Raw genomic sequence first — 27,297 nt, 5'->3', positions numbered from 1 at the left:
CGGGGATGCGCGGCCGGCAGGGAGGTGGCCCCCGCGCTGCACAGACGGGCTAGCGGGGGCTTGGTGGCCCCGCCTGGTCGCGGCTGGCCCGGCAGGTGCTCGGCGGGGACCATGAGCCTGATGCTGTGGCGCTGGGAGCAGAACAACAGCACCATGAAGCTGGTAAGGGTTGGGAAGGAGCCCTGGTCGTGCCGGCTGGGGATGACAAAGGCATTTGCGCGGCACTTGGTTTTCCCTGCGCGTTTGTCATTAGCAAACGGGAGCTTTTGTCCGGAGGAGGTAAATAAATACTTGCTAAATAGTGAAGTAGGTGTGCTGGAAGGGCTGGTGCTGAACCGATGTTGTCTCCGAGTGGAATGCCGTTTGGCAATAGAGTTGCAGCTGGATCTGTTACTCATTAGTTCATCTTTTGGACTGCTTTAGGTTATTTGGCGTGTTGTTTGATCCGTGGAGTTAAGCTTATTTAAAAGTAAGAATAGAAATACGGATTATGTGTATAGCTCTCACTTTATTGCCTCCTTACCTTTTTCTCCTTGGAAGCAGTTTCCTCTCGCAGTCTTTCTGGACCAGTCGTGTCAGCTAGGAGCATTTTGGGGGTTTTGTTTGCTCAACAGTTTTGTTTTTCAATTCTCTGCCACCCCGCCCCCCCCGCCAGAAAGTAAAAACCCTACTGTCCCCTCAAAGTAGAAAGTGTGTGATTGCTTCATTCCCCCAGCATAAATGAGATCAGGAAACCCACGTATCTGCCTGTCGGTTTGAATTACTGTGCATAGCAAGATTTAAACTAAAAAAAAAAAAAAAAAAAAAAAAAAGCTATTTGATGTAAAGAATATCAAGGCAGTGGCTGTCTGAGATAGGTTTAAATTTGTTTTCTCTGTCTCTCTGCCAGATTATTTAAACAAAGAAAATTACATTTCTGTGCAGTTTTTATATGAAAGATTTATTTTCCTGAGAAATTTATAATCAAAACTAAGGATTTGCTACAGGTCTAGTCGTGTAGCCTTTATATGTGAAAACTTTGTTGAAATCCATGTGGGAGTCAAAGATACCCAGAGCACCTCTTCATACCGGGCTCTGTGATCACAGAAATTTATAGCGCGTCTAGTAATTTAACAATCTCTGGTTTTACATACTTAGATGGCAAGGAATGAGGTGATAAACACGTGTTATTTAAGGAGTACCCTGCTGTAGATAGAAAAGCAGCTCTTCACGTGGGATCAGATAGTTTCGGATATTTCATGCATGAGTAGCCGCTGGAATAATGAATTTGTGAGCTGGCAGCGAAAATGTGCGGTTTAGCGTGGGGGTTGCGCCAGCTCGGTTCCAGCTGAAGCCAAGCATTTTGGAAAGGGAGGCTGAAGCGAGCCCTCTCTCCCTTTTCATATGCAAAGATCTCTTTAGGAGGCAGCAAGGGCTATGTACACAGGTGTATTAAAAAGTCTTTGCATATACATTGGCTTTTAAACCGGCCACGAATGGACTTTACAAACAGAGTAAGCACCTGTAAGAATTGAGCATGTGAATTCAGAGAACAGCAGATGTGAGCTGAGAAATGAAATAGCTTGCGAGTATTCAAGGCACGACAAAATCTAACCAAGTAACGCTCAGGCTGCAAGGGAAGTGCTGGATTTACCGGCCTCTTTGGCAGGAGGAGAAAAGGATAAAAACCTTCAGTCCATGGCTTACTCCTCACTCCCTCCCCCTGTAAAGCAGTGGCTACTTATTGCCCGCTGTACTTAGGGGGCGGCAGAGATGGCTCTCGTGGGGCTGCCTCCTGCGTGGGGATGGCTTGCTGGGTGCTGGGCTGGGAGAGCCGTGGGTGCTCCTCAGCCTGGGGGGGCCTGGCAAGGCTTTGCCTAAGGCACTTGGATGAGCTGAGCTTTATGCAGAGCTCTTCCGTAGGCCTTAGCTGGTCTGTAGTGATAAAGTGGATCAAAGAAAGTCAGCTTTATAGTAATAATTAAAAAAAAAAAAAGAATCCTTAGCTAAGTGAGTATTACAGTAAATAGACCAGATGATGCCCAATGAAAATGTCTTAGGCATCTGGGGAAAAAAAAAAAAAAAAGTTTTTAATTGGCAACATCTAAAAAAGAGAAACTGAATGAAAACTTTAAAATAAATAAAACATTAAATAAATAACTGTATAACTTGCAGCAAATAAGATGAAATGAGTCATTCTCAGTTGTTTGTCGTGGTAATTAGCAGCAAATGAAAATTTACCTTTTATAACAATCAGTGAAGCTGTACTTTTTTGTTCTTTCTCTGGCCGTGAAGTTTTACGTGAGGTAAATTTATTGAATACACAGTTTCTTACAGTTGCTCCCGTTTGTTTGGCATAACTTTTCAAAGGATTGCAAGGTACTTCACCAGCAGGTACAGAATCTTAAAACAATTTCCACTGGATCCCTGCGAGTTGGAAAGACACGGTGACTCCCCTACCTTAGTGCTGAAAGGCAGGCGTGGGCTCTGTCAACATTTTGGAGTGGGCAGTGGGGCTTTGGCAATAACTGAGCGCAGGAACTCAGTCAACATTGTGCTGGGTTGGAGTCGGGGATGGAGGGTGTTGGTGTTATCAGTGGGGCTGGTGAGGGCTTAAAGGGCCCGAAGGACGCCCGCAGAGCACCATGCCCTACCGGTTCCCTCCCTTCTCTCCCACTGCTTTCTCTCCTGACCTCTTTCTTTGGGCCAGTGAAGTTTCTGTGGAAGAAAGGAGAAAATGCTTGTCAGCATTTGCTTAGGGTGAGCTGATTATGGGTAGTATACATAAATAACCACACATATAATACAAAAATAACCACATATATAACATTGAGAGTTTTGGATGGTGATGGCAAGGACTGTTTTGTGCTTGAAAGCATCCTACTGAGTGTGGAAGCTGAGTTTTTTTCTGATTTGTAATACAGGGCTTTTTAGTCAGCCAGGAATAAATCCCTCTGTCTGCTGCTGTCACAGGGTCTGATCCTGCAAGACTTAAGTTTGTAAACTCCGGAATGTTGCAGTAAGAGTGCAGTGCAAAAACAGGCGTGTAACTCTGCTTGAAACCCAGTGTCTCCTCTTCCAAAATGTTGTCCTTGAATAATTTTGGGGGATAGTAGCCTGATTTCTATCACAGACCATTTAGCACCCATTTTATTTGTGTTTCCTTTTGCTTTATGAAAAAATATGTCGGGGGATTCTGATGTTTAAATCACATCTTCATTACTTGCAGCCAACAAGGCTTACCATAAACTTCTTGGGAATACAGTTGTAGAGGATTAGCAAGTCTACTACAGGTCCAACTCTGATAAGGTTATAGAAAAATTGAGCTTGCTACTTCTGTGGGCGTAGAAATAGATTGTAAATACAGCAGCATAAAAAATATTTGAGGAGAGTTATGGGTGACTTCTGTAGGAGTCCTTTGAGCTATTGCCAAAAAGTACCCTTTTATTTTGTTGGGGGGGTTGGTTTGCATAATACAGAACTGTACCGCAGCATCTGTGGGAGTGTTTTTCACTCTTATACTAGAGTGATGCTGTTTGTTAGTACACTTGAGAGTTAATGGTTTGATTCTTGATGCTTGTGGTATACTTTCCACCACTTCACTGCTTTTCTGTTAGGTACTTATTGTGCCACACTTCAACACTTGAGAAAATAATTTTAAATACCTGGAAACAATTTCTTTCAGAAATATTTGAAAATCGTCACTTTATTGGATATAGCGTTGTACGCTTAGTTGGGGGTATATGTGAATCATGTCATCTTCAGAGCCAGCATTTAGTTTTAGACATTTTGACTGTTAATTTAGCTTGGGAACCAAGTTGATGATGCCTTCTGAAAGATAGACGAAGAAGGCAATTCATGTTTTTGTTAAGGAAAAGAAGTGTAACCAAGATCTGGAGATGACTGTCTGATCCCTCCAGAGTCTCTAAGAGTAACTTTAACTATCCCAGCTATTTTTATGAACAGAATCACAAAATAATTTAGGTTGGAAGAGACCTCTGGGAAGTGGGCCAGCCCCTTGCTCGAAGTAGAGCTCACTTCAAAGAAATATCAGATTGCTGTGGGCCAATCGATTTTGCCAAACTCCAGCCATGCACAGCTCCTACCCCAGTGTTTCATCGTTTCCACAAGAGAGATTTTTTTTTTTTCCCTGAATCTACCCAGAATTACCCTCGATTGAACCAGTGATGCTTACTTGTCTCTTGCTGTGCAACTGTCTTCTCCGCTCATCCTCCCTAGATGTTTGAAGACAGGGGCCAGAGGCCCCCACCTCTGCCTCTTGCCTTTCAGAGGCTGAACAAACTTGACTCCCTTTCCTCCTGGCAGTTCCCTCACTCGCTTGCGTTGCTTGTAACTTAGTGATAACTGCCATGCAGACTTGATTATTCAAAACTACGAAGAAAATGTTAGTTTTTATGTTAATAATCTGTTTGGGAGGGTGGGAAAAACCCTGACGAAATGTTTGTACAAACCTGTTTGTCATCTTGAATTACCTGCATAATACAAGGGAGCTTTTATTGTTGGATGTGTTTCCTGGGAAACCATGACAGGCTTCTTGCCAGTCTTTCTGGAGCATAGTGATGTTACTCCTGGACGTTCAGAGGAGTGGCCAGACAGTAACGAAGATAGCTTTTGTGCTGAGTAGACTGTTGACTACTTTCTAAGGTACTGTCAGCTCTCAGGAGAAACAGATTGAATTTAGGTCGCTTGCTCCTTTTCATGGTGACTTGCGCATGGCTGTTAACCTACCTGGTTTGACACCAGAGTTCCTTATTCCTGGGTTTTTAAAAACAAAAGTTTAATTCTGATTTTCTTTCTGTTTTACATATGAGACTACCAGAAAAAAATTTCAACATACAGTGTAAAACCTTCAGGAAAAAAAAAAAAATAGTGTAAAACCTTCCCCTTTTTTTTTTGTTGTTTAACTGTTATGAGTCAGCTACACACCTTACACAAACACCTTTTTTTAATGTAATCAAAACAAGGCTGTTTCCCACTCACTGTTCAATGGCTTTGAGAATTTGCAAGGTGTAATATATTGTTTTTGTGATGATTGAAGGTTGTTGTAAAAAGCATGTGATCCTTTTTCTTTATGCGAAGTTTAAATTGTCCTGGTTTTAAGCAGCCCCCAGCCTTGTAGCATGTATACAACTGTGAAATCTGAGAATGTTCCAGCCTTCTATAAGGTTTTCCCTACTATTGTATCAGTAGAAACATAGTAACCAGCTTATCTCGATATAACTGGCAGTAGATAACCTTTCCAGGTGTTTTTTTTATGCTTGGGGTTGGGGTTTTTTTTGAGCCTGCAAGCAAATAATGAATGAAAGTTACATGTATGTCTTCTCACAATTCTGAGTCTGACATGGAATAGTTAGTTGCCCCAGAACCAGCCCATATTAAGTTTTGTTTCTTTAGATGTAGTAAAAAAAAATCTTGACTGAAGAGCCACGTTAGTATCAACAGAAGCTGGCATTTTATTATGCTACTTCCCAAACAACTGTGTTTCAAAAACAGTTTTCAGATGCAGAAACATTTGAAGATTTTATTTATTGTAGTTTATTTGTACCTTTTTTTTTTTTCTAGCAACGGAGTAGCTTTTATCTTTTCTCAGTTGGAATTAGGTTTACAGGATATACAGAGCTGGAGAAAACTGAACAGAAGGCAGCTCAGCTTTCCCTGTTCACCTCTATTCTGTTTTCAGTTTATAAAACTTGAATGATACTTACTATTAAGCAGATGGAATTCTGTTTTGATTTTTCTCTCCTTGTAATTCTTTTCTGTTTAAGATTTTAATATGTTGAATAACATGAGAGAAGAGAGATGCATGTCTTCACATAAGCACTTTATATATAGACATCTCTAGGAATAGGACCAGATTCTGATCTTCATAGCAGGAAACAGCCTCTTGGTGTAGATGTGGTGAACATCCAGCCAGAATCTGGTGAACATCCAGCCAGAATCTCATCTTTATTGCAAGGATAACTCTGCGACAACTATTTGCACTTGCATGTGCTGAAGCATGAAGGCTCAGGGGGAGGGAGGTTTCAAGCAAGGATGATATTATGATCCTTGCCCTTGCACCCAGAATACCCTCAGTTTCAGGGAGCGGGAGACTTGCCCTGCTGAGATAACTGCTGTGGGTCAGGAGGTGCAGGAAGGAGTTGGCCATGTCTTCATCCCATACCCCTGTGGCTGGTGGAAAATACTGCTCGAGATGGGCTAGGTGAGGAGGAATGATGTCTCCTGCTCATACAGTGTAGCTCGGCACCACCCCAATGTGTGCCAGGAGGTGAGTGGAGCCAACTAGACCAATACCTCAGTTTTGCAGAAGTTAAATAAGCCATAAGTTGGCCCATTCAATCCAACCACTGAATTTTAAAAAAATGTTCTTATAAAAAATAAAAGAGTTGTTTTTGTAAAATGAGTTAATTCAGAGTGAAGAGAGTGTTAAAAGATGTATAAATGTATAAAAATGTATAAATTTCTGTCCTGGCTTACACATGGCTTCTCCTTCTATTAAACGTTTCCCTTTAATGCTCTTATCTCAATGTGCCTGCTGGACTAATGTGTGGCATACAGCAGAGGAAATATACTTATTTGGAAGAAACACTTCATTCTGGAAGAGATTTTCAAGTGCTTAACTTAAAAACGGCAAGAGAAGAATTGACTGGGATGATAAGAGGTTTGGAAAGTTACAGTTTGATAGACCTATTTTTGATAGCTGACTTTTCATTAAGTGAGGGGAAAAAAATACTGCAGTTCCTTCAGCTTTTCCCATCTATATTAGTGACTTATAAGCAGTTTATTTGAATCAGCATAGCATTATCTTGCAGCTGATAATTGACTTGATGTTGGAATCGGATCACAGCCTATTACAGAGCTTTCCCAAGTCAAAAAGTTTGGAGCCTCAGCCCGTTGTTAGATATCTAGATGGAAGGCTTAGTTGCTGGCACTTTACAAGGATTAAAATAAATAGCAAAATATACTTCTGTGTTTCATAGGTTAGGATATTTCTGAAAGATACTATTGCATATAATCATACATTTCCCACCCTTCTATTTAATTACAGTTAAGGAACTGTTTTTTTGACACAGAAGCCCGTGAGCATACAGTGTGTTAAAAGGACACACACATCTTTTTCCTGAGGAGGAACTGTCAAGGGAGGACAACGCAACTGTGAACTACAGTGTCATAAGGCTGTGAAAAGGGCAAATTTGTTCCTAAGAGGTATCAGGAAAGGTACTTTCAGTAGAGATAAGGAGGTATGAATGCAGTGAAACTACCAGGAGACCTGAGAAACCTCGTGCAGAATTTTATACACAAGTAGTGGTATCATTTTTGAAAGAGCAGTTCGAAGGAAGCAAGGGCTGTTGGGTTGACTGAGAGAAAGAAAAATCTGTTTCCTTGACCCTCATACCCAGGAAAACAAGGGTAGCGTGGGCATGGGAGTATTCTCTGGAAAGACTTCAAAATGCAGCAAGAGTGCTTCTGATCAACATAGGCAGGTACTGAAACAGGCTCTCTTTAAAAGAGGTAAACTTTAATATACCTTTTAGGAGAGACTTTGATCAATTTATGACAGCAGTTGTGTCATATAGTTAGTTAAATGGCTAGATACAGGTACTTTCCAGGCTGTGTTCCTGTTTACCTTCAGGATCTCTGAATTCAGTAACTGGTAGGTGTATGTGTACTGGGACCGGCTGGGATGGAGTTAACTTTCTTCATAGCAACCCATGTGCTTAGCTGCTGGCCAGGGTCACCCACCACAGCATGTATTTATTCTGCACAATATATGGATATTTAAATATTATGTAAAAATTAAATATCTGAAATTGTATTAAGCAGAGTTCTTTAAGTAAAGAGTTGACGTCATTACAGAAATCAAAGCAATGAGAAAAGAATTTTAATGATGTGGAAATGCTCTATTGTGTGTATTCAGTTGTTTAGATCTTAATGTAAACACCATACAACTGTTTTGTTACAAGACCTACGTTTCACATTTCAGTGCAGAGATCATTAAAAGAATACACTTCCTACATAAGGAACTTCAGAAGTTCAAATTTAAAAATTTATGTTGGTGCTCTGTGTTGCTTGTTGTTCTAGGCTTTCTGATATATTCCAGATTAATCTGTTTGCTTTAATTTAGAATTCAGGTGTAGAGGTTTGAGCCTCATTTAATTCTGTGCTTAGGGCAGTAAACAGACTGGAAAGGGATTTGAGGTAGGCTATCCTTCAAAAAAACATTCCTGTTCTGGTACAGGATGCCTTTTGGGAGTGGGGCTTGATTTTAGTTTCTTTAGTTCTGTCCCTCACAAGGCACTGAGGGAAGATTAAAAATTCTATACACTGTTCTAAAAAACTTATTATTTCTTTTACTCCCAGTGGCATGTGACTTTGTGCTAACTCTTTATTGCAGAGCACAGAAGGATAGATGCAGATGGTGGGTATTTAATAGCATGTGAGATAGAGGGATTATTTTTTTTATCAATGTCAGACTTTACTGTTACAGTGTACTGATTAATGTAATGATATCATCATGTTTGTGGATATAAAATTTTAAAACTAATTGGCTTGCATCCTCTTACTCTTTGTGGAAGACTGCCCCAAAATTTTCCTCCAGCCTCGTCTGCTTTGACATACGCATATCCAGTTCATATGCGTTTGAGGGGTTTTTGCCAGGATGTCTGTTAGCTGTTCTGCTCCTCTTCCCTGATATCCCTGGGCAAAGAACATTTTACTCCGTGAAGCTGAAATAAACCAAATTCTTAAAGTTTTCTTTTGCAAGACAGTTTCTTAACTTTCGAAGTCCTTTTCTGTACCATTTCTAGTCTGAATTTCTCCTCGTTGAACGCAGGTGACAAGAATTGTCAGAGATTTTTCAAGTGAAGTCTTACCCAGGGCATTGGACAAGGTCTTTAACATGTCTTAATTTTCATAAAAATGTTACATGTGAGTAAGCATTCAGTCTCTCAGCCAACCAGTACTTGCATATTTTTTTTTTTTATTAGCAGATGGTTCATGATTAAAGTCATTATGGTGAGGCTGTGACTGCTCAGATGTTTTCTGTGCTGCCTTTCTGTCTAAAAATCCTTCAAATATTCACCATTCCCTTTTCATATGCTTGCTTATTGTCATAACGGATCTGCTTCATTTTAAAATGTTCAGTTTTATTCGACAAATATAAATTCCTTATAGATTATCGGTGCAGTTACTAGATTTTATTATAATGTTGTTGTCTAAGGAAAATGGCTCTACATAACTTTTGTTAAATATTTCTTCAGAGTAATTACTGTGAAAGTGAAGGAGGAAAGGTGATTTTGGTGTGGGAAGGGCATTGTAATTTTAAAAGGCTTTCTTGTACTTTAAAAAGGCTTCTGAACAAAGAAGTAGTTGTATATGTTTTTTTTAATCAGTATCTTTTCAGTGAAGTACTAGAGAACTTCAAGAGCACTCCTGAGTATCCGATTTCCATTAGTTGAGTGCTGTGACTCTAGTCAACTCTAGTTGAGTGCTATGACAGTTCCACATTGTAATGTGATTAATAATCACCTGTGAAATAGTTGGGCATTGTAAAGCAAGTTGACTTTCTTCTCTGTGCTTTGCATTCAGAGATTTGCCATAAGGGCTGTTCCCTTCCAGAAGTCTTTGGAAGTCTTTTTTGATTTTTAAACGACCAAAATGCATGTAAATAACCTGGGCTCAGAATTAGACTCTTATTGGATTCAGTACAGGGTATATGAAAAGATCATCACTTTCAAAGACTTACCTGAATTCTGGGTTTGGAAGAGGCTTCCAAACCATGTAGGTGTTACCTTGTCCTCCTGAGTTCTGTGATCCGTGTTTTAGAATTGAGAAGGTAGAAATATTTTTTTGGCTTGAAATACTTCAGTTTAAGACATTCTAGTGGAAAATTTTCATTGGGAGAGGATCCACAATATAGGATACCAGGATTCCTAAGGATGAGGTGTCTGGGGAAGAATTAGTCTGTTCTGGCTTTCTGTAAAAGCATTTTATTTTCATGACTACGTGTCAGTTTAGGAGTCGTATTTTTTGCTTTTTGTAAAACATCATTTAAATCTTGAGATTGCCTAGATTCTTTTACTAAGATCACAACCATGTTGCATGAGGTGCTACTGAAAGATAGAGTGACAGCTCTTGTCCTGGAGTTGTATAGTATAAATATGTCTGAAAAGTATTATCTAAATAAAACAGACAAGAGGTGGGAGGGGTGACAGGCATATGAAGTAACAGAGATTTACTCAGGGCTGAAAACTTTATTTTCAAGAAATAATAATAAGAAATACACCTGCTGCTCTGGGCACCTTAGTCTTATGCAGATATGGTTCTTTCCCTGTTACTTCAGCAACCAATGTTTAAAATACTGGAAATAGTGCCTGGTTGGCTTTTTCCTTTATTGAGAAAGACTGAATGTATGTCATTAGGTACCCTGCCCCCATACCAACATGCAACCGTCTCTCTTGTCCCCAGATAACCTGTTGTTAACTGATTAACAGCTACAGCACTGTATGACCTTTGCTGCCAGGAGAGAAAGTCATCAGGCTTCTTGCTTGCTTTAATGCAGTTATATTGCACGGTGCTCAGTTTTTTCTGCTTTGGAGTCATCAGTTGCTGGGCCAAATCTTTCTTCCCCCGTGGTCCCTGGCAAGGCTGGAGAATGCATGTGCTCTTGGGGAAGGTGTATTTTGATATGGGTGTTGATGGGACAATCTGAAATCATTGTTTTGGGAGAAGCAAGCTTAAAGGTGCTGCTAATCATTGGGTCATTTTGGGACCCACCTGGACTGCTCAACCCAGCTAATTTTCACATGAGAGTTGTGGAACCTTAGAAGAGTTGCTATCTTGCACCTGAGATCAGATCCTCCCTTGGGCTTTCCAAGGTATAAGATGTGTGTTGTGGTTCTCAGCCATTTCATCTTTTGAACTGTAGCTCTTTGGGGCGAGGAGCAATGGCCATTTTCAACATTAGAAGATCTGTTTAAGATGGTACCTTCAACTCTTGTTTCTTAGGCATGTGTATGAATAATCTATTTTGAAGACTGGAATTAGCGAGGGGATACCACTGTGCCACCGTAAACATAACTTACCCTCCTCATTGAGGGAACCAACCTGACTCTACAAAGCAGGGAGGAAATTTAATTCAGACTTGAGTGGGTGCTTGGGAGGCCTTTCTGTAAGATGATACATTCTTGTATGCAAATAGAAGTACACAGAAATAAATTGAGGGTCACTTTGAGCCAAGGAGAAGATGCTTAATAAATCTAGTTTGTGCTCAGAGGTAAAACAGTACCTTGAATCCAAACTGCATAAAAGCAATACCTTATTTTTTATGATGATATTTAATATTAAGCTTACTATTGGTTCTCAAGCACAATTTTGGTTTATAAAATTAAGATCCTTTACTGTCATTCTGAAAGTAGAGTGATTGGAGGATTGGCTGCATGTGTTTAACAATAATGTGAATGGAGCCATGTGTTGGGTTCAGTGTGGGTGTCAGCTGTTCATTGCTGATCTTCGACTGGTTAATTTAATGTTCGCTGACATTTGCCCAACAAGCTTTTTTCTTGTGTTTTTTTTTCCTCACAAGTGATTGTTGATGAATTAACTGATTAGAGAATAAGGGAGTCTCAAGGTAGCATGAGGTGGTATGCAATACATTTGGGGGCCCATGGATCATTTGCTAAATATTGGAAAGGACAGCAAAATTTTTAACCCCATGTAAAAGTTACAGGTTTATTACTTTGTTAGACATCTGCTTTACTGGTTAGACATAAGTTCTATTTGTGTCTAATCCTTGTGTTTAATCCTTCTGTGGGAGTTGAGGCTGGTCCCAAGGCTGGTAAGTACTTTTATGAGGTCTGCTAGTCTTAGCTGCACCCATGGAAATATCAGTCTGCTAATCTGATCTTTGGGTTATTTGCTTTTTGAGACAAGCATCTGCAGTGAGTTGGGAAAATAAAATATCAGCAGCATGAAGCAGGTGTCCCTGAAGCATTTGCAAAGCCCTCCCTTATCCTTTACCCAAGCACTGTCACATCGTAGTTTATATGCTGAAAATGTAAAGAATCATACTAAGTTGACACGAGTGTTAAAAACACTACTAACGCTCTTTTAGATTGTCAGAATACTTTAATGTGCTATTTACTACCAGTTAGACTAAAAAAGGAAAAACAGATAATGTAGAAATACAGAAACAGGTGCTAAATGCAGTTATATGTAAACATTTTATTCAGAATTGTATTGTTAACTTATTTTCTGCATTATTGGTTTGCAAAATGCTGGAGAAATGTCAGCATACAAAACTGCAGACTTTGACCCTTATACAGACAAGTGCTAACAACTTCTTCAGACTGCAGCTTGGCTTTACCAGCTAATGAGTTGATGGAGATGGGTTGAGTCAGATTTAGGGTACCAAGCATCAGCATTATTCCATGACATGTTTTTATATAAAACTCTTGGGGTTTTTAAATTTTCTGGCTACAATCTCAACATCTAAGATTGGAATTACTTTAAAGTCGAGCAGTTTTTACCAGTTATTGCTTAAGATAGTTAATAGTTATTATTTCTTAGGTCAACTTGTAGCAATAGCAAATTTTTGCCTTCAGCACTAATAAAATAAGGTTTGAGGACTTAATGGCATATGCCAAAACATCCATCCATCCATCCATCCATCAACACCTCTAGGAACTTCTGAAATGTAGTAGAGATCTGTTTCTTTTGTAGGCACTGCTGTACCAGCTTATCAATATTCTTTACAGTCTATGTTGGGAAATGTTAGTTTCTGCTCTTCATAACTGTCACTGCATGACTCTTCTGCATGTGTTTGTGGACTTAAATGTGAACATATTTTTTTTTAAGCTCAGAATAGTAGTACTTTGAGGGTGGTGTTGGGCATAGTTATCATCACTGCAAATTTGGTGAACCTTTTAAATTTGAATGGCAGAGGCTAATTTTCCTGGTCAAACTGTCTTCTACAGGTTGCACCCAGAGCAGGGTGACATCACAGGGTGACACTGCAACCAGAACAGGGTGACATCACAGGGTGATGTTACACCTGGAGCAGGGTGACATCACAGGGTGACAATTAGACCCAGAACAGGGTGACAATTAGACCCAAACAGGGTGACGCTGCACTCGGAGCAGGGTGACATCACAGGGTGATGTTGCACCCAGAGCAGGGTGACGCTGCACCCAGAACAGGGTGACATCACAGGGTGATGTTGCACCCAGAACAGGATGACGTTACGCCCAGAACAGGGTGACATCACAGGGTAACAAACACCCAGAGCAGGGTGAACTTACACCCAGAACAAGGTGACGTTGCACCCAGAGCAGTGTGAAATCAATATGAAACCCATATTGATTTGGTGCTTTGTATCTTAAATGAAATTATTGCTAAAGCTGATAAGATGTTGACATGTTTTGCATTAATTCCTCAATGAAATCTGCTTTTTTTTTTTTTTCTCCTCATGGCTGTGGTCACTTCATGATGACCTTGTGATCTGAAACTTGAAGATTCCTTATAATCTAACTCCTAAAAAAACCCAACAAGTTTGGCCAATCTATTCTCATTATATATATGAAATCAGTGAGAATTTTGTAGAATTTAGATCCTTTTCATGTCTTGAAAATGAAATTGTGCTCTGATTTACTTACAAGTTTCTTCTAGAATCTTTGGGTCTCCTAGATGGTGTTGGAGCCAGAGTGGATGAGCTGAAGCTAATTTCTGTGAGGATCAATTTTTCCCAACTCCTACTCTAAATATAAATTTGCCCTGTGGAGGAGAGCAGCTGCTGCCTTTGTCAGCTCTTGTACAGTTCAGTAGGATTTTTTTTTTTTTATTGGTCTTTGATAACTGCTCTGATAGGGACAAGCATGCACTCCTTTAATGCATGCCTATAAGTGTCACTCACCTCAGTGAGGTCCTTAAAACGATGTCCGTGGCTGAGCGGCAGTGGAACTGGCCCAGAACCATACTAATTGTCACTTGCCAGAATTTATCCTTCTGATTCTCGCAGGCTGTCACCAGTTTATATTCTCTGAAATGTATTTGCTGAGGCTGCTGTATGTGTTACAGTGATAAATGCAATCACGAGTGGAAGTCTAATGCCAAGCAGTTGTACTCTTCAAGAATCCAACAGCGATCACTCAGGAGAAAACCTGCAAGAGGTATCTGGGAAGTTATTTTGTAGAGATAAAAATGGATAATCCACAGCATCCTAGTGATTAAGAGATTGCACAAACAAAACCTGCAACAAAAGCGTTGCAAAAAGTGTTAAAAGCAACACTGCAAAAATGATAGTACTAAGGAGTTCTGTGGTAGAGTTGACATTTTTAAAAAAAATAACACCCAAGGAGCTGCCTTTTTAGGTTGTTTTTAATAGAAATTTTAGATTTCATTCACACCTCAACCATCTGCCTGTCGTTTAATTCATTTGTTACAATTCCAGGTTTTAGACAGGGCTTTCAGTCTCCCTTTTGAGGAAAGTGGCCTTTTACCTAAAAATCTTAGCGTTGTACTACAACTATTGTGAACTTTTTTTTTTTCTCTTCCCCCTTACCCCCCCGTATTTCTAAAGCTTTAAGACTATGCAGGCCGAACTGTGGTTAACAAAGAGCTGGAGAAAATAGTGGTATAAATATTAGTCATGTTTGAGCAGGAAAGTAGACAACCAGTCCTGATAGCTCTATTTATTTTTTCCCCCTCCTAGTATTGGTATCTCTGTGGTTAATTTCTGAATTAAGATTTTAGGATATATATGCATTTTTTTTTTTTTTTTTTTTTTTTTTTTTTTTTTTTCCTTCCTTAAATTAGCAGCATGCTCTTTGTTCTACATCACTCCAACCCTTGCTCCAGGCAAGAAAGAGTAACTGATTTTGTGGATGTGTAAGCCTTGTTTCTATGCTGGTAGACTCTGTCCTCCCAAATGATTACCAGTAAATTGCTCTGATGTTATCTGCAGCTAAGTCAGAATTCTTATCTGATGTTACTTTACACTATACTCAGTTTCATACATAGATGTGCTTTGACCTACATCCCGTGGTGAAAATTTGACCACATCTGTAGCATGGATCAAAGTGAATGTTCTTGTCTGAAGGTAAACAAAGATTTACGAAGTTTTTTTTTAAAAAAGTCAAAATTTTAATATCGGTGGACCCCTGTAAAATAACCACAATGGATTAATTAAGGGATTTATTCCCTGTAAATTCCGTATTTTTCCTCTCATTAAACCTGTTACTCAGCTAATTTTAAGAACATAAGTTTGCTGGAGTACCAGTTTCCTACGTGTAGGTGTTCAGGCAGAAGCGGGACTTAATGTGGGAAACTCAATGCAGGATCTCAACTGCAGAAAGGGATTGTGTAGGTGTGTATAAAATTAGGTAGGAATTTGAGTGATGGATGCCCCGTGAGGATAGTCTGCTGTCAGTGCGTTATGCTCCCTGAATTTTCCAGAGCTTGCAGATCTTTTGATCAAGCTCCTTGCTACTACAAAATTGTTAAAAGAGTATTAATAAGAATAGAAGTATTTCTACCATCCACATTTTAAAAAGGGATGTATCGACAGAGATCATAAGGAACTAAAATAATAAAGCCTTAGCCTGGTAGGTCGTGCTGTTCAAGACTTAGCAATTCCCATTAAATATCTTTATGTAAAACCCTTTGTGCTGAAAATAGATGAAATCTACAATTGATCTGCTTCATGACAGGCGTATTCAAGGACCGTCCTATATATGTTTCAGCATAAAGCTTCAGGAGCAATGCAAAAATTATTTCCTTTGCTTGAATGATTTTTTTCAGGAAGGTGCAGGCGGCCTTTAAGTGGCTGCTAGCTACGCAAGGAAGCTCTCAAGAGGAGATGCCTGAACCTGCTATGCTTGTGGGAATTGTGCCTGTACTTTCATTTCTTGATCAGCTATAAAATATTGTTTTAAATTATTAATCAGTAGCCTGCTATAAATTTTACTTTACTGGATTATTATTTTTTTTTCTTTTTTGTAGAAGGCTGTTTTAGAGGTTGAGTATCAGAAATTTTAGTAAAACCCTCCAGCATTGATTTTAATCACCAGATCAATGAAAGCATAGGCTGGTGTCACTTCAGTGAACCTCTCTAATTAGGAGCATAGGATTTGCCATCACAGATCCGGCTGATGGTTTACTGAGTCTCCAAGTGTAGGATCTTGCCTCCAGCAGTGCCCATGCTGGCTCTGTGGGCTTTGATGGATGTCTGCCTCCAGTTCCCGCCTTCCCCAATAATGCATAGGGTCAACGGGGAATGGAGAAGCAGAATTTTCCTCTTATATCATACAGAGGATCATTCTTCATTCCAAAGGCAGTGAATTGGTAACTGGGGGTCTTGGCCGGCATGGCTGTAAATGGCCTTTAGGGATAAAATACTCATCCTTTTCTACAGCCATAAACTAATTACTTACAGAGGCTACTTGTTTCCTATTAGGAGGGGTATTTCTTACATTTTTTTATAAATATACAAATACATTTGACTGAAAAGGTCTCTGGTTGGGACACAGACTGTAGTGGGAAAAGGGAACTAAGGAGCTTTCAGTGTAACCCCTGTATTTTTGTAGTTCTTTTGCCTTTATTCCCCTAGTCTACCTCATAGATGAGGATGCTGCTCTTCTCTGCATAATTCAAATATTCAGCTTTAACCTTTACCAATTGTCTTCTAACTGGCATGAAGATCATTATATAGAAAGCACTCCAAACCCTTTAAATGGAAACAGGAGGAACTAAGCTGAAAGCAGGGTCATCACAGGCAATTTAATTTAGAAAGTTACCAGTCAGTAGAAGATTCAGTTAGATTCGTATCTGTGAAACAGATGGCCAACTGCAAAATGATTAGGTTAGGTTTGTTATGTTTGTGGAAATTAATTCAGCACTTTATTTTTTTTTTTGTTTTTGGGGAAAAAAAAAAAACCCAAACCACAACAATTTCATGATTTGGTAACTGCTTAGGAAGAAGAATTTATGAAGACCCCCTTATTTTTTTGTGTGAAATGTGGCAAAACCCTGGTGATGCTTGAGTATGCAGAAAGCTTTTTGCTCTAGCCTGCTTTGTAGTATGTGCAACAACATAGTAATGACATAACAAAACCAGAAATGCTGCCACCTATGGATAAATGGTTATTAGTATTTTCAAATGCAAGAATTTTATCTTAAGTTCTCATTAGCAAAACAGGGCCAGACACTTGTGTGGGCTGTGTCCCCCCATCTATCTGTAAGCGTAAATATATACATGTATATATTCCTTTTTTCCTCTTCCTCATCAAAAAGCAAATATCAGATTTTAAAGTGTTGGAAATCTAACGTTTAGTTTTTTTAAAAGCGTTTGAAAATTTGTGTATTTATTTTGATGGCTGTGTGGAAGTTGAGCTCCTGTGATAATCTGTCTGTAATTAGGATGCTGAACCCTTCTGAAATTCTTAGTCTTTTTCTGTGTCTTTGGGATCGAGTCTGTGCCACACAAATTAATGCTCAGCTGTCACAAAGTATTTTTCACTATCTGAAAAATGCAGCTTAAAGTAAAAATAGATGTTTTGAAAGTAGGTCCCACCTAAGGTTTGTCTAGCCAACTGTCCCACTTCCAACAGTGCCCAAGAGCAGGAGCGTTAGAAGAATGTTAGAAATAGAAGCCTGGGTAGAATATGCAAAAAACATTTTAGAAATATAATTGTCCCTTTCTCATTCTTTTACCATCAATCATCTTTAGAAATAATGGAATTAATATGTAATTCTTTAACAATCAACTCCAGGACAGCATTTCTGTTTGGAAGAATTAAATGTGTGCTAAGTATCGGAGATTTGAGCACATGCTTGAAGCAAGTGTGTGGTCAAGCGCTTCCTCAAGTTTGAGGGCTTTTTTCTCATTCTTTTGTTCCTTCTCTCTCCAGATTTTGCATTTATCTTGCTTGGCAGATACAGTGATGAATAGGTTGTTGGCCTTCATAACTCAGTTGCACTAATCTTCCATATGTGTCTTGGTTACATCTTGCTTTATATCCTTCCAAGTGTTAGAGAGCACCACCTCTCACCAATTTTTGGCAATTTCAGAAGTGTTGCCTCCTGTGAAAAATCTTGGACCCTGAACTAAATTACATTTTGCAGCGTGAGAAAGGCAGTGCAGATGATTCACTGGGTTTTGAGTGGCATTAGACATCCTTCACGGGAGTGAAGGATAGTTTGCTGGTGACTTCAGCATGTTGGTATGGACTGAACCTACCCAACCTCTGGTTTTGAAGACTCATTTTTTTCAATCAAGCACTAAGCAGACCCAAACGGGAATGCTGCCTTATCCTTCTTGGCTGAAAGAGGGCTAGGATTTGGTCTCTTGTGTGAGACAAAGGCCAATTTCTCTAATTCCCTAATCCCCACAGCAAACTGCTTTTGTTAAAAATTAAGAAAAGCTTTTGTAATGTATCTGGCCTCACTATTTGGATCAAACAACTTTCATCTTCACACATCACTAAGAGTTGAAATGATTTAGTGTGTGCCTTTGAGAACAATTTTGCTTTCATTTGGACTTGCTTCACAACTGTGAGTGTTGTTTTGTTGAATTAAGCCTCTAAGCAATCAAGAGAAAATGGAATAGAGGAATGAATTTGTGCTTAGGATGCTACATGGCAAGTCAGGTTTCATTTCCAGCTCTCTTTAGATTATTATCTTTTAGAGCCTTTGCCTTACCCTTTCCTTCTCGGAGTCCAATACAGCAGTGGTGGTTTGTTTTGATCCCGCTTGCAGCCATGGCTCTCTGCCCAGAAGAGCTGATACTGAAGCTATACAGATTTGCAACCCCAGGTGAAAAATATCAGTGAAGTTATAGCAGCTGTTTGGAAGAGTCTGCCACACCTTTTCCAAATAGGGAAAATGAGTTTGTCTTCCTTAGAAAACTTTAGAAGACTTATTTACTGTCACAGGCCAAGCGTGCCACAGTAAGGTTGAGTTGTGGGAGCTGACCGCGTTTGAGTATTGCAGTATAGGATCCTCACTGCAGAAAGATACAGTGAAGGCTCTATCTGCCTGAAGTTAGATCTCTCCCTTCAACGGTCAGGGTTTTGGGGGGAACACGTGCAAACTTCCCTGCTTCTCACACTCAACCAGGTGCCTGTCTTGTCTTTATGTTTGCGCAGTTGCTGCTCACAGCACTGTGGAGTGTTCTGGGCACATCAGAGGCACAGCACTTAGGGGTCTGCAGGTAAGGCAGCTACTTCATGTCGTGGATAGTCATGGTATATTCTCTTCGAACTTCAAAGCTCTTGTTCATCCCCCACCTCCCCAAAACACACACACACCTCCACTGGCAGCCAGTGGGCTTTGCTGGAGGGTCAGCTGACGTGGAGACACTGTGGCTACCAAGTTATTTACTTTTCATGGAGCAGTTAAAAGACCTGTATAGATTTTACTCTGGCAGAAGTGTGCCTTTTGAAAAATACACGGTTAAAATGTCAAGACATCTATCCTTCAGCTTGGCAAGAGGGGAGGTGAAGCAGTCGTCGCTTCTCACCTTGTCAACACCGGCAACATTATTTTTTTAATATAAAAATTTCAAGCAAAATGCTTACAAGGGCCAATTTTCTGTATTTTTAAGGAATACCAGCAGCGTGGTCAGACCTTGAGATTTGGGCTGACTTGCATGTGGTGGGGTCTTGCCAGAGGGCAGGCAGCCCTTGCTGTCCGTACCAGGCCTGGTCGGGAAAACAGGCAGCCTGTGGGGGTGTCCACTCAGCCTTACGCTTTGTGGCTTGTGTTTGCGATAGATACAACCTTCAAATGTTTGATCGATATTGTGAACGCTCAAAAAAGGGATGTATCTGGATTCTTGTGGCATGCGAATTTTTTATCGCCATTCAAAGCTTAAATGTCCACAGACATGAGGAGCATTTAGATGAAGGGTGTTGTCCCTGTAGTAGGCAGAAAGTCTTCTGATTGTGGGAAAAAACCCCAACCAATATAAAAAACCCCACAAACAAAAAAAATTATGATCTTTTTAATAATATCTTTTAATGCCTAGAGGCATCTAACACAAAAGACTTGGCAAACTTTATGCTTACTGCCAGTAGCTTCATTTTATGAGTGTGGATATAAAATATATTGATCCTGTTTGAAATTGATGTCAAACATTGCAGCTCAGTGTTACAGATGGTAGTAAGAGAAGGGAGCAGTGGGGGTGTAAGGGAAGAGCTGCAGGAGGGGTGGGAGTTGTAAAATGTGACAGTGTAAGAAATCTGAGCACCGTGCCTGCGTGACTTCAGCTAAAATTAACCATCCAAGCTTCACATGCCAGCGTATATATCATCATTTAACCGTAGACCCCTCGCGAAGGAAGAGCAAGCTGGGCTCGAGCAGTATACGTTGATGTTAAATATGCCAATAAGCAGTATGACCTTTCAGGTCCCTGCTCGTGGGAGAAGTAAATTTTCCTGTGACCATTATAAAACAGTAAGCAGCTCTTGGCTCCTTGATAATGGCAGTGGTGCTGTTGAACAGTATCTAACATCAGCCTCAGAAGTGATTTTTTTAAAAAAATTTTTTATTTTCCCTCCTGCAGCTTGCATCTTTTAAAGATTTTTATGTGGTTTCTCTTCGGAGTTGAAATGTATCACCTTTTCAGATAAGCCCTTTTCTGTTGCTATTCATGTGTGATGATAAATGTAAATGGGTTTATTTCATGTATGAGATCTGTGATATTTGAAAATAATTTGGTGTGTGCTTGAGGTAACTTTTTAGAAAACGCTGAAGAAAAATATAGTGCATTTACTGCTCTTGTTCTCTAAGGTCAATTTTATTTTGTTGGCATGAGATCAAATCACTTGATTCACCGTGGCCAGATACGCCTTGGAATGGGTTTTGGTGATCAGCTCCGCAAACTAAACTCTGTTTCACTTTTGGATATGCAAAGAAGTTGATGCAGGTGTGAATGTAATCTCATTTCTATTCAGGACTTAAAATGTTTTGCAAGGGGGAATAAGAGAGTGGCCACCTGCTTGGCTTAGTGTGTGGTTCCAGCTTGAAGGGGATTTGTATATGGCAAACGTGTATAATGGGAGCATTGAGAGCAGAGCCTGCCGGATACCAGCACAATTGCCGGCCTTGCTTCACCTTCTAGCTGGTGTGTAGGAAAATGTTGCTTTGGTGTGAAATATTTACTCCTTTGTATAGGCAATGCCTGTCAGTAATGGGGCTCAGAAACCGTACAGTTGAGGGGGGGGAAATAAAATACCTCTTTTCTCCTCTTCTATATTAAATGTAGTAAAACATTCAGTAGGATAGGAGTAAGAAGGATGCTAGTTAGGCGATTTAAAGTGTATTACTTGTTTAGCGTCCACCAGAGGTTTGCTTTACATGAAGTCAGAGGCAGCAGTGCTTGCCCTCAAGTGTGGCCAGGCTGAGGCTCTATTCCTGGAAAGGCTTGCAAGCATGCTAAAATGTACACGCATGCTTGGCTGCATGTGCTGTGAGTCAGCCCATTGCTTTTGAATAGTTGTCATATGCATAAGAATAGCTCTCCCCAGTCGGGAATAAGGCTTTAAAGAGAGAGAAATAAATAGTCCCGGTGGTGTTTGTTTAAATTACCCATTTCTCTATTTAACTTCCAAAGGGTAGTTAATGTACGTAAGTGTCCAGTAAAATGTAATATTCAGTGGAATACCTCCCACCAACTGACTAATAATTTAAAGCTGTTCCAACAAACACTTGCACGTGTGAATAGAATAAATCATTTAGTTTAGTTCCACTTAATAAATGAAAAAAAGGAGCAGTTACCTTTGTCTCCCCAGAGAAGTGGAAGCCAAACCCTAAACTGGTTACAGCTGCATTCCCAATAGTTCATGGTAACCGGAAAGTTCCAGCACTTTAGATAATTTATAGTATTTTAGTGGCATCTCTAATTAGTAGCTAATTATTGTGACAACTATTTTAGGGGATTGCAAACGTGTGGATTCCTTTCAGGAAGGTTGTTTTACTGTCTCCCCTGCCTATCAGAAGGTGTCTGCCTGCAACCCAGCCTATTATCACCTCAGACTTGGAGATTCTCGTGGTTTCCTTTCTTTTTGCTAGTAGTGATGCCAGATTCTGGTAGGGTGGAGTAAAAAAGTGTCCATGCTCCCATCTCGACTTTCAAGGGGCTTCCAGTATCTCTGAGTGGAGAGGAGACTTAACCATTCACTGCCTGCTCTATATGTCCACCTCTCCCTCTGAGCTGGGCGCTCATGGGCATCCTGAGGACAGCGTATTTTTATTTTTGCTTCATATGCTACTCTCTACATAGCTTTAGTAGTATTATTAAAGGAGCAGATAGAGTGCTCTCCTCAAAGCCCACTAATGTCTTTTATTTATCGCAGAGAAATTTGGGCACATGTTATATGGTATTCTGTGCCCTGCTTTTTCAGCTTTTTTTTTTTCTTTCTTTCTTCTCTCTCTTGCCAGAGCTTACATAGGGGAGAAAACCCTAAATAGCCGTTTGGGTAGCAGCACAAAGCTTTACTCATTCTACAAGAGCCAGTACTGTCCTTTTAAGTGGGATTTGTGTCATGGTGTAGATGTGCAGATACAGACTTCCTTACAGGATTTAGGAAGTACATGGGGGCAAGTAAGGCCACAAATTGTAAGAAATCCCTGATAAAAGGTCTGTGACAAATGCTGTTAAACTACTTTTTTTTTTTTTTTTTTTTTTTTTTGTGCTTTTTAGTTGTCTTTTTGCCAGTAACTCAGGAAAATATAAAACGTATTATTGTCAAGGCCATAATATCTGTACACCTTCAAAATAGCTGATATCCTCAGGGTGCTCCCTTGGAGCCAGAGATGCTTCCGAGAGATCAGTTTTTCAGCTAAGCTTTGGCTTTAGCTATTTACCTCTGGGCTTTGCAGTGTGATATCTCTTAATAAATATCATTGTATTAGAGTGTATCCTGGATCAGCGTAAGACTGCAGTTAACGTTACCAGTCAAAAAAGGGGATTTCATGACTCTGAATGTGTGAATGCCATGCACTGGGCAGCAGTGATGGGCTTTCCTCCCAACATAGCATTGTAACAAGTGCAGGCATTTCCATTAGGATCATCTCAATATATTGTGTCTATTTTTGGGGTTTGGGGTGGTTTTTTCCCTGTGAACTTCAGTAGGCAGTGTGGTTTGGGTTAGCAGCCGCACAGGCATTGCATTGTAATGGGTGTTCTGGTGTAGTTCATGGATGTGACTAACCCTGCTATTCAGTCACGAAAAAAGCCTTGCTCTGCTCTAATTATGCTACATGATGTTAAAAAGATACTCTTCAGCTGTTATCAAATGCATGAAAGCCTGATTCACGATAATTATTGGAAGAAAACAATCAGTGTCTGATTAGTTAGGAACTGACATGGTGAGGAAGGGAAAGAAATGTACTTGGGCATTTATTATAATTAGATTTTTGTTGTGGAAGTGAGTAACAAGGAAGAGGTTCAGACCTATTTTCTACTTACTTGCAAAGAAGATGGAAATCCTTTTCAAGGAGTTTTGTATGAACCCTTTTCATAATGAGCGTATTTCAGAGTACCAGTGGGGAGGCAAAAAACACTGGGTAGTTGTGTTCCCATTTGGGACTGAATTCTGTTTAAAGGAGACCTTGGAGTACATGATAATACCTGGCACCTTAATGTAATTGCAGTGCTGTGGATATACTGGCTCTCCTTTATGATGTCTAAAGGGTTTTCCTGGATTCATTGCTCTCATGACTTTATTCACACTCCATTTCCTGGGTTTGATTATGGGAACAGAGGAATATAGTCCTACAGATGCTGAGTTTGGCCTCATCTGCCAGCAGATCAAGAACCACCAGCCCATCAGCATGACTGAAGACCCATTTATCTGCTTATTGCCTCCAAAATGGTATCTGGAGAAAGGAACGTGTCAGTTTGAGATGCCAGTTTCAGACTGTTACGGCTAGCCAGGCAAGCTCAAGTTTATACAGCTTTTTGGTTGATTTTTCCAAGGTTAAAAAGACCGTATGAATTAGTTTTAAGTAGACAGAAGCTTCAGGGTTTTTGCTTTTTACTGGTGGGTGCGTTCCCCACCTTTCCCCAAGTTGCTTAATGGTAGCTGTGTGTTCTCAAAGTAACAACTGGTTCTGCAAAAAGCACCTTTTCTGCTGATTCTGTATTCAGATGTGGTGCAGGTGGTCTGAGGTGTGCTCTGGGTGTGATAGATGTGATCTCTCAGTACAGTCAGAAAAGTTACGCGGGACTTGAAGTGACAAGAAAGTGCAGAGGTCTCCTAGCTGGAAAGCAAGATTTCTCTTTCATCTGAAACATGCTTTAACCAAGCAGATAGAAGGCTATGGAAAAGGGAGGGGGAAGAAACACCACTAAGTTTCAAAATGTAGTGTTCTTACTGATTGAAGACTTACTATCTTCAGGCCTTTTTCTTTACAGACAGCTTTCAAAAGCTTCAGAATTTAGGGGGTTTAGCTCAAAACCTTGCTACGTTATGCAGTAGTTTTTTAGCTGTGACTCATCATGTACTGCATATTTCCAAAATCTGTATTGACCTGTAATGCTCTTAATTCAAACCTGATGGATTGGGGAGGGGGGAATCTTTCACATTTGTTTTTAATTTGTTCCAAGATAATTGAATTCCTAAGATCATAGACTATGGAGGAAAAAAAAAAAAAGCTACCAAACAGCTGAGTCTACCTTTAACAAAAGCCAGAACTTAGACCCGAGTTAAACATTAAACTGACTGGTTTCAGGCACAAAGACCTGCTTATGGCGATAATGCCCAAATCGTGTTGTTTGCTTTATTTTTTTTTGAACTAAAATAATGAAGCTGCCTCCACTGATTTTCATACTGTGTGAAATCAGTGAAAAGTTTTAAAAGCCTGTAGATGTATATATAATAAGGCAGCATCTGTATGGTTGTAGTGAGTCAAATATTTCATATCACATAATTTTGTGTCTTTTTATTAGGCGACCATTCAGGTAGTTTTCATGTGAATGTTCAAACATGTGACTTTGTAACCCGTTTGCTGAAAATACCTGAAGAACACTCAAAATTCACGTGCAGAGATAAGCATATGTGAATGGAGTTTCTCAGCAGTGTTTTCCTAGTTCTTTTATTATTGTTTTCCCAATTATTTGCTTGGTTTTGAACATTTGAAAACACTATGTGCTTTGAAACATTTTTCATGTGTCTAGAAATAGCAACCATTGTACATTTATATTTTTTTCACTTGTTTGTATGGAAAAGGAAAAGAAACATTAGGAATCGTATTTGTGTAATACATTACAAAGACTTGCAACAAACAGGTTTTGAAAACATCCTGGAAAGTTTCCATAATTAGTTTAATATATGCCATAAAAATGAGCACTGACAATGAAGAGCTACTACAATAAGCCTGGATAATACTGAAATAAGAACGCTTCAGACCTCCTAAATATATAGCCCAGTCAGTTTAAGAAAAAAAAAAAAATTTGCATGTTAAGCATATTGCAAAATAGGGTGGTATAATAAAGTTTTTAAGAGAAACACAGATTTGTTATATTTCTGTTTTCCTGCAAAAGTCTGTCTTAACCAACTGGTTGAATGAAATAATATTCCACGCCCTTAAATACCCCAGAAACAAATATTTTCTCTATATTGATATGCACTGTTGATGCATTTCATGGAATATTTTACAGTGAGCATAAAAGCGCTGTTTGCAGTTCTGATACCAAACACAGACATTGACTTCAGCACACAAAAGTAGAGATTTCAAGAATGATTTGCCAACAGAGGGAGTTTCTTTATGTGTTATTGGAGACAATCAGGTATTTGGGAGTGTTTCCTGTTGTCTCCTTTACCAGGAGGATTTGTTGAAGGAGTTAGGGATCTCTCTGATGCAGTTCTGTTTATTTACAGGGTATGGATATAAGCTCTAGTGTCCCAGATGCAGCAGGAATTAGTGCACTAGGAAACAGCTCCAAAACAGCAGTTTTGCAATGCCAGCCATGTATTCTCACGCTATTATTTGACTTAAAACTCAATCCTTAACTAGCTCTCAAGGTCTTGCTGATGCTGTCATTTCAGGCTCTGCCAGGAGGGGTCTGCTCTGCCTGTTCTCTGTTCCTGTGTTATCTTAACTCTAGGGCTGGTCCAAGCATTTCTTTGATAGCATGATTATCTGCATCATGGAAATGATCCAGGCTGGAACTGATGCATCGAAGTATAATCTTGCATTTGCTGAGAGTCCTTCTGTGATAAATTAGGACATTAATCACAGCCCTCCCATTAAAAGAAACTTACTCTGTTTGATAAATTGTTTGTCAGCTAAACTGCAGTAACGGTGTAGGGGTGTGTGTGTGTGGACCCTTGCATTTGTGAAGTAAATAGTTTTCAACCTGTTTTCTGATAATGTCTTTGCTTGCAGATAAGCAGGGTAGAAACGTGGCAGAAAAACAGCTGATGTCAATCCTAGTTCCTTGAAGTCGTTGGATCTTTAGAAATATCTTCCTGTTATGGAAAATGAAAATGTTTTCTTGTAGGAGGACTTAAGGAACACAATGTCTGGTTTGTGCAAGGTGTGGGGTGTTTTTTTCCCCCTTTTTTTCTGTCAGCTAGGAAAATCACTTGTGTACTCAGTGTTTATTTCATTGTTTTTCACTTAAATGTTTTTTTCAGCTCGGTTTTTTTCATGGAGTTGTTCTAGTGTGTTTTTCTGTTCCATTTTGTGATGCTGTTAGTGTAGGAAATGCATATCCCCCTGGTCTAGAGATGGAAGTTAGAGGATAAATGATGGAAAATAGGGACATATGTTTCAGATTTTGAGTGATTTGTTCATTGCTGCTACCAGTGGTGTTTTATAGGTTAAAAAAAAATACAAATTAAGACTTTATAACCAAAATAACTCTTATGAAAATGTCTGTTCCTCATTTTTATCATATTAACATTGACTCAGCAAGTGCAAGAGCAGTGTGAAATTACAATCCTTGTATTATTTCCAGGTTCTTCCATCCTGTGTGGCACATACTTGCCTCTCAGACTTGGCAGTTGGCTTTTGACTCTGTGAAGGAGAAGGACTTAAGCTTGCATTTTCAATGCGATGCTGAAGATGCTTCTGAAATTAGTAGCCATGTCTATGCTTGGTGGTATTAGTCAGTATTTTAAAGGATCTGTGTTGATATGCAGTGATATTGGGGGATGCAAAGCTCAGGAATGGGGTGGTGGAGGGGGAATGGCTCTGAACCCATGTTATGTCTCAGCAGTGTTTTACCAGCAGTCAGAATCAGTGGCCATCATTTACATCTGCTCCTTAAGGCTGGGGATAGAAATTTTCATAGC

The 27,297-nt window shown here is 39.7% G+C and overlaps 1 protein-coding gene across 10 annotated transcripts in view; it reads left to right on the top strand.

The window, feature by feature from the left end:
- Nucleotides 1-27,297, top strand: part of NAV2 (neuron navigator 2) — a 417,220-nt gene that overhangs the window by 219,794 nt on the left and 170,129 nt on the right. The window contains exon 1 of one of the 10 annotated variants that reach the window (XM_026850746.1): nt 62-162. The exons of the other annotated variants lie outside the window; for them this stretch is intronic. Within the exon in view, the coding sequence (XP_026706547.1) occupies nt 112-162 (51 nt within the window). The 5' untranslated portion in view covers nt 62-111. Of the gene's footprint in view, nt 1-61; nt 163-27,297 lie in introns of those variants that run through there. 10 annotated transcript variants of the gene reach the window in all.

Source organism: Athene cunicularia, assembly GCF_003259725.1.
Source record: "Athene cunicularia isolate RWA chromosome 5 unlocalized genomic scaffold, athCun1 chr5_part3, whole genome shotgun sequence".
Lineage (NCBI taxonomy): Eukaryota > Metazoa > Chordata > Aves > Strigiformes > Strigidae > Athene > Athene cunicularia.
The sequence above is the reverse complement of the archived record's forward strand: the minus strand, read 5'-3'. Positions and strand labels throughout refer to the sequence as shown.